Source organism: Watersipora subatra, chromosome 3 (genome assembly GCF_963576615.1).
Source record: "Watersipora subatra chromosome 3, tzWatSuba1.1, whole genome shotgun sequence".
NCBI lineage: Eukaryota > Metazoa > Bryozoa > Gymnolaemata > Cheilostomatida > Watersiporidae > Watersipora > Watersipora subatra.
In genome coordinates, this window is record NC_088710.1 from 6,314,558 (window position 1) to 6,321,833 (window position 7,276).

The 7,276-nt window shown below is 38.5% G+C and overlaps 1 protein-coding gene across 1 annotated transcript; it reads right to left on the reverse strand.

The window, feature by feature from the left end:
• Positions 1-342: 342 nt before the first annotated feature.
• LOC137390287 (uncharacterized) lies at positions 343-2,400 on the reverse strand. Its single transcript, XM_068076621.1, has 4 exons — positions 1,595-2,400; positions 1,200-1,332; positions 743-865; positions 343-534 (listed from the first exon to the last, which is right to left on the reverse strand). The coding sequence occupies exons 1-4, from the start codon at positions 2,398-2,400 to the stop codon at positions 343-345; spliced, it is 1,254 nt and encodes a 417-aa protein (XP_067932722.1).
• Between the last annotated feature and the right edge of the window lie 4,876 nt (positions 2,401-7,276).

Below are 7,276 nucleotides of genomic sequence, written 5' to 3' on the forward strand. Positions count from 1 at the left end.
TCAGCAATGTGCAGGTCGTGTTGCAGTACCTATCACTTATCTTAATCTTGCATTAGAAAACATTATTAGCGAACATAATGCCACGCACCATATGTATACATATAAAGTTTTTGTGACTAGAGAGGTTTTGCATGAGACCGGCAAAGGCATGATATCATAATAAAATATTCAACAGATAAACAGAACCATCTAGGAAGTAGCGTCAGAAAAGATGTGTATACACTTGAAACTTACTAGCGAAAGAGTGTCTTTTCCTACCGGGAAGTTGAGTACACAGAAAACCTTTAAAAGGGGGGTATTGTCAAATTAGTGACGGAGTTCTGTAGAAGTGTTTCATGAGGCTTAGGAGTGAATATCACCAAGTGCATCTGCAGTGAAAACATGGTCTTGTCCTTTCTTAAGGAGGCGCACAAGCTCTCTTCTGTTGCTCAGCAGTCTTGCTAACCTGTTTCTCACGACTAGGCGGTCTTTCTCACTGATTGTCGCTAAAACATTTACTCCAGCAGCAAATGGATGATGGAGCACCCCGGTAATCTGTAATCATAAATGAAGCTCTTCACACAAATTATGGCAAGTGTGTAGATTATTCAAGGGGTGGTGCAAATGGTTTATTTCTATGTTGACTTGGCTATCTTAAAATCCATGTTCATACTGAAGCATGGATTCATTCGTATGTCAAAGGTAAATGTTAATGCCAAGAAAAATGTAAAGATTTATAGTGGACCATAACATGCCTACGAACCATATGTTGATGCCACCGCGAGAGAATGTTTGTAAAGCACCGCTCTAGATCCACCATCTGCCATGAGGGTAGCCTATCAACATCCTCATCAAACATGTCGTATAGAATCATAGTGAGAAACTCCTGCACGTAGCCCCAAAGTGTGTGTCAATTACGTAGGTGACAGTACTCGACTACTGTGCAGTTGTGGCTCTATGGCTTGTCAGCCTATTCATAGTTCCTTTTTTCAATTACTTCCTAGGTTGAATTGAAATCCTTATTCCACATGAACTACCTGTATATAGCTCCTTGTGAAAATGCTTGCTCAATTAACTAAAAGGTCTATAGGTCTGTCAAGAATGCATTGGTTGGCATTCAGTCCAATTGTTATATAAGATGATAAGTCACTCATCAAACAAACAGATTCTGTATAGTACTACAGTTTGGACGATATGAGATACAATAGATGGCTACTAACCTGGGAACATAGTTGCAGAGTAGAGTCTAAATCTAAGATGATATGAATTAGCCTTAGAGCTTTGCTTCGAATCCGTCGATCAGCTCTATTCATTATTTCTATTAGTCGTGTTGCTCTACTTGGATTATCGTACCTTTGGACAAAAAAACACTTACACTGTGAGCTGGATCCAACAATGTTTTACAGTTGATTTCTTGCTTCCACTAAAAGATTTTGCAAGCTTATTAATGTGGTTATCTTATAAAGTTATTGTTCATTTGCAGGACTGGTTGTCTACCACTAAAACTGTAATATGCAGCATGTCATTGCCTACTGTGAAGCTAACAAAATTTTATAAGTATCTCAAAATAGACAGAGCCACTAGCTTAGATGCGGGAGGGCTATACTAAACCCACCTCCAGAGAGTGTCACTATTGGGGTCCTTATCAAAAGAATAAGGTTTTGTTACAAACAGTGTTCCATCTTCATCCTTTTTGAGGCATCTCTGCTGTAGCGCTGGCACAACAGTTAGCTGCACCACATCATCAAGAAGTATAACAATACTTTGTTTTTCTCTGCCCTCTGCATCCACAGTATAAAATGGTTGGACAACTCCGCGGCCGATACTCTGGCATATATGGGTCATAAGTTCATGAATGGCTTTGCTGATCTTTAAGGGGGAGAGCAAGTTTTTGTGTGCATCTGACCTGATAGATTGAAATCTATCGAAACTGGCATTTCTGCTTGTGTGGATAGACGTATAGCCCTCGTAGGCTTTTCTCAGTTTATAGTCTTTAAACTTTAAAGGAAAGTAGATAGTAATGTGATGATAGTTATGCTTGTTGCATAAGCCTGTAACAGCTGGACCAGACATGAACAGTTCTCCAAACTTAAGATTGTGTCTGTTCTTGTTGATTCTATGCGTTATGGTATAAAGAAATGAGTTGGTTCGTTCAATAATGTCTTCTATAATAGCATCATCAACGTGAATATGTTTATGGTAGAGGTCGTCAAGCGCTTTAGAAATGGCCGTACTGGCTGAAGCAAAAGTTTTCTCTCGTCGAAGTTTCTGCGCGGAAGAAAGACGGCCTACTACCAATGGTGGAGCTCTGATACGTGTTGGAATTCGCCTCAGTACAGGTGATGTCTCAGCCTCGTAGCGAACTCCACTCAGGTTGGACGTACTTCTGATGTCTGGCAGGTGCAGCCGAGGCTCACCCATTGCTAATGAGCCTGTGGGACACAAAGTTATATGTCATCAAGTTTTAATGCCAATTGTTATTACTTTTAGTTACAGATGTGGGACATCTAGTAGACCACTAATGACTGTCTCCTCTAGAAATGTTATGTTTAGAGATGCATAGACAAGCTTGACACAATACAATGTTGGTATTGTCAGCATTCTCAGAGGAGTAAACGCATTCAAAATGTGAAAGCATTATTTTGCGTAAAACCCAAAAATTATTTTTCCCAAACCCTTTTCGAATGACACATGTTGGCTGAATTATCTTCTTATACACATTGCAGAATTGTACCATATCAACGCAAACAGACAAAATAACTCTTATGCCATCTGCATAACTTATCTAATATAGCTATATTATAGATATTTCGTATTTAAATCTTATATATACTCTATGTATTGAAGGCACTACTGCTATTCTCATGAAGAGCAGATTTAAACATATCGTTACGTTGTATTTTATTGTACATAATTTGTTATACTACTACAAGCATGTTGAAAAATTTTCTGCACCATTATAATTTGTAACATCTAAATAAATAACAAGATATTATCTAACAATATCTTTAAAATTGAAACTTGCTAGATGTTCAAAAATAAATACTCCAATAAGAAACAGCAAATGTTTAGATGTGAGAGTTATCTCCTCCTTACTTCTAGTTAAGTTGCGTTAGCAGCTGAGTACCGTAAGTCCTCACGCTCAAGCCGCGCGGCTTGTGCTCAAAAACAGATGACTCACGAAAGAAAAAATAATCCTCCAACAAGCCGCATATGCCTACAGACCGCGGCTAATGACTGAGGTTTTGTCGTCCTTGACCCCTTCCGACGCGAGAGTGTTGAGACAGGTTTCGCTATACCCCCGTCCTCTTGAATGAGAAAACAAGCTACATCAGACACGTGAAAATAATTTTCTTTTACTTGCAAGTTCAAATTAAAATTCCTAAACCCTTGCTTCAAGAACTTACTTGCCATGTCTCAGCTAGATTTTTATTGCGCTGTTAGAGGGCTTCAGGTTTATGGAAAGATGCCGGTCAAGAATGAAAAGGTGTTAATAACCTATACCTGCGGTGAGTTAAACATGAGCGATAAATTCTTCTTTAGTCTACAGTATTCTATAAACATGACCTTGAAAATAAACGAGTAGGTCGCTAAAACCCCATACATAAAAGTGTATCATGACTGCGATTCTATGGTTATAGTGCAGAACTGAGCGGAGACCGCATTTATCGAGAAGCCGCCCTGAGCCTCACGTAAGTTTTAAAAACTTGGTTTTAGCCACGGCCTATGACCTTGAACCAAAAGCCGCGCCCAACGACAAGCCGCGCGGCTTGAGGATAAGGACTTGCGGTATAGATATTTCTTTACGATTGCAGACATCACCATAACGAAAGTTCAAATGGATTTTGTAGACAGAGCACTGATGTTTAGAGTTAATAAGAAGTAAATTATAGTCAGTTTATTACAGAAAGTTTGGTGTTAACTTATGACGCTAGTAAACAGATCTTGCACACTAAAAAATATAGCAATTTTATCATGTCTTTGTTTCTCAGCATGCTAATAGTCTTAGCCCAATTCTTAAGTAATCGAAGCTAAGCTTAAACGAGTCTAAGCTAAATAGATGAGTCTGCAGGAGACAAGACTAGGAAAGCTTACACCAGGCGTGAACAGTACATATATACTTGCCTTAATATGCTAAAACTCTAGTACTGGTACTCCAGGAACACTGGGCTCTCGTTGTTACTCTTAGGCAATTGTTTGTTTTATATTAAAATTTTTAACAACAGATGAGTTTAATGAAAATTTAATTTGGTCCTTTCAACAGGCCATAAGTATGTAAGGCTGTGAGATTTGTACAATGTAAGTAAATCCGTGCGATAATCATGTCATATTGCTAATCGTTGCAATCCAAATATTATAAGACATGACAGGCACAAAAAGGGTTGTTGCTTATTAACTGCATCAACAATGATTTTAAAGAAAACTGTTAAAGCTGTCAAGTGGAGAGGCATAGAATTACCATGTTTAGTACACAAGGTTTCAGTACAGTAGGGTTCAGTACAGTAGGGCTCAGTACAGCAGGGTTCAGTACAGGAGGGTTCAGTGCAGGAGAGTTCAGTATAGGAGGTTTCAGTACAGCAGGGTTCAGTACAGGAGGGTTCAGTACAGGACTGTTCAGTACAGGAAGGTTCAGTACAAGAGGGTTCAGTACAGGAGGTTTTAGTCAAGGACGGTTCAGTACAGGACGGTTCAGTACAGGACGGTTCAGTACAAGAGGGTTCAGTGCAGGAGGGATCAGTACAGGACGGTTCAGTACAGGACGGTTCAGTACAGGACGGTTCAGTACAAGAGGGTTCAGTGCAGGAGGGATCAGTACAGGAGGGTTCAGTACAGGAGGGTTCAGTGCAGGAGAGTTCAGTTCAGAAGGGTTCAGTACAGCAGGGTTCAGTACAGGAGGGTTCAGTGCAGAAGGGATCAGTGCAGGAAGGTTCAGTACTGGACGGTTCAGTACAGGAGAGTTCAGTATAGAAGGTTTCAGTACAGGACGGTTCAGTGCAGGACTGTTCAGTACAAGAGGGTTCAGTACAGGAGGGTTCAGTACAGGAGGGTTCAGTACAGGACACTTCAGCATAGGATGTCTTAAGTACAGGAGAGTTCATCTTCAAATGAACCAAATTAACCTCAAAACAATCCTCATGACCTATGACCTCATGACCCCTCTCTATGGGACAAACTACTGCACCAGCTGCAACGGTCTGACTGAAACACTCCATGTAGTTTATGTTCACAGTTACTACAAATATTTTAAACAATTCAATTTTTAGCGTTAAAAAAGTCAATTTCATCCTCAAACCTTTTTTGCAAAATTCTAAGATGCTGTCTACATTAATTTGGATGACATATTAATAGTATTCTACAAAGAATGGGCTGGCGTTCAAAAGCTGTTTGTGCCAGAGCTTTGTGGTTACAAGCTTTACCTTTACTAATGAGAATTGAGTTTATTTTGAAGATACATGTAGTTTAATGCGGTTGAAGGAGAAGTGATGCTTCATTTGTTCTCGCTAGGAAACAAATAATCGGATTATTGTATTGTTATGCAGGATAACATGAAATATAATATCGGTAAATCCGACACAAACAATCGACGACAACAAATGTAATTTTATCTACAATTTTGGCTTCCACAATTTTGATTGTGATTGAACTCAGTATTGATTACTGGTCTCAATTACACACAACTTGGAGTTATCTTCAATTCTTGTAGAGAACAAAGGAAAAAATCATTACCATTGTTTAGGTGTGATAGTCTATAAACCTTCAGACATTATCTCTTTCTCTATCCACTCCCCCTCTTGGTCTCACACCCTCCCCTCCCTCTCCACTCCAGTCAGTCACCTCCTCCCATAAAGTGCTCAGTCCTACTACTGTTGTAAACAAGACTATAGCTTACCTTTCTTCTTGGAGTTCATCAAATTGTCAGCTGGAGGCTAGTCATCAGAGAACAGGCACATATACCGTATAGATGTTAAGCAAATAACATATTTAAAGTAAAAGCTATATATCATAGCTACCGTGTTTACTAACAGCTATTGATTTCCTTTTCGCAAGAACAATCACAGCATGTATTTAGTCTATTTGCTATTGGCTTAACTATCACTAGACAACTTGCTAAGAAAAAGCTGCAGGAAAAGAATATTTATGATATGTGAGCCGTGTCAGTGAGGCGGAGCACATCTAACATTGGCTTCATGATATAAATAATGTTTCATACTGAACTGTTGCCCAGATTGAACAGAAGAAGATGACTCCAATTATTTTTGTCTTGAATATTTAAACTTTTATATATTTAAACTCATAAAGTTTTATAAACACTAGACTAGTTTTCATTTTTAATAAAGTCAAGGAAAGTGTATTAGAAATGCTGTTAGAAAAAGCATGTCTGTAAAATTCTACTGAAAGTCTCTGTTCTGAAGATTCGTTAAATCAATGTAAATAATCTTAGTTCGTATATCTTAGGAGAACTAGTGCAGTAGGAGAAAGCCACTCATAAACCGTACACTGTCATTATGTGTGCTTTATTGAGTTGATAAATTGTGTCAAAATTCTTCTACCGTTTTAATCATGTTCGACATCATGAAAGGTTTAAAGGTTAACACTAAAACAAGAAAAAAGCACTCAAGAAACCTGTCAACTTTTTACTACTCTAGACAAATAATTTTGACTGAAGGAATTCTTGTATTTAATAAGAACAGGAATACTTATTATAGCATTGTTCATAAAATTGTGTCGAATATGTGATGTCAACTCTGAAACCATCTTTTCACCTCATTTCATAAATAGATGCTACATTACCTAGGCCATATATAACTCTATTACCTAGGTTCAACTAAAATTGTATACCAGCGCATGTACTGATAAAGTGGCACCATAAACAGACAGAGCCCTAGCCAACTAATTACTATCAATGATTCTACAAAAGTTCAAATGCTACTTACCAGTTTACAGACATGAAATGATGCAGACAAAAAATTTCATTAAAACTGAGCAAACAGTCAACGTCCTTCTCTTTGACTGTCCAGTGCGCTTGTGACACCGGAGTGTTCTACATAACAGCTGCCATTCAAATAATCTTCTTATACTACTGACAATGTCCGATGCTGCCCTTTCTCAGCCTGCGCTGCCTGCCGCCTTATAATTGCATAACTTCAAGTACATTCATGTCACAAGTAGGAGCATTTAATGCATTAGCACCGTGGTTACCCTGTCACTCCATCTAACTGATCTTCTATCGACTTTTATGCTTTATGATTGAATTATTCCTTTCCATCAATGCTTACTATTCTTCACGTTCAGCCTT

Coding starts and splice junctions, on each gene's coding strand:
- LOC137390287 (XM_068076621.1), bottom strand. CDS start 2,400: ATGGGTGAGCCTCGGCTGCACCTGCCAGACATCAGAAGTACGTCCAAC. Junction 1,333..1,594: donor AATAGTGACACTCTCTGGAG/GTGGGTTTAGTA, acceptor TTTTGTCCAAAG/GTACGATAATCCAAGTAGAG. Junction 866..1,199: donor CTCTGCAACTATGTTCCCAG/GTTAGTAGCCAT, acceptor GGCTACGTGCAG/GAGTTTCTCACTATGATTCT.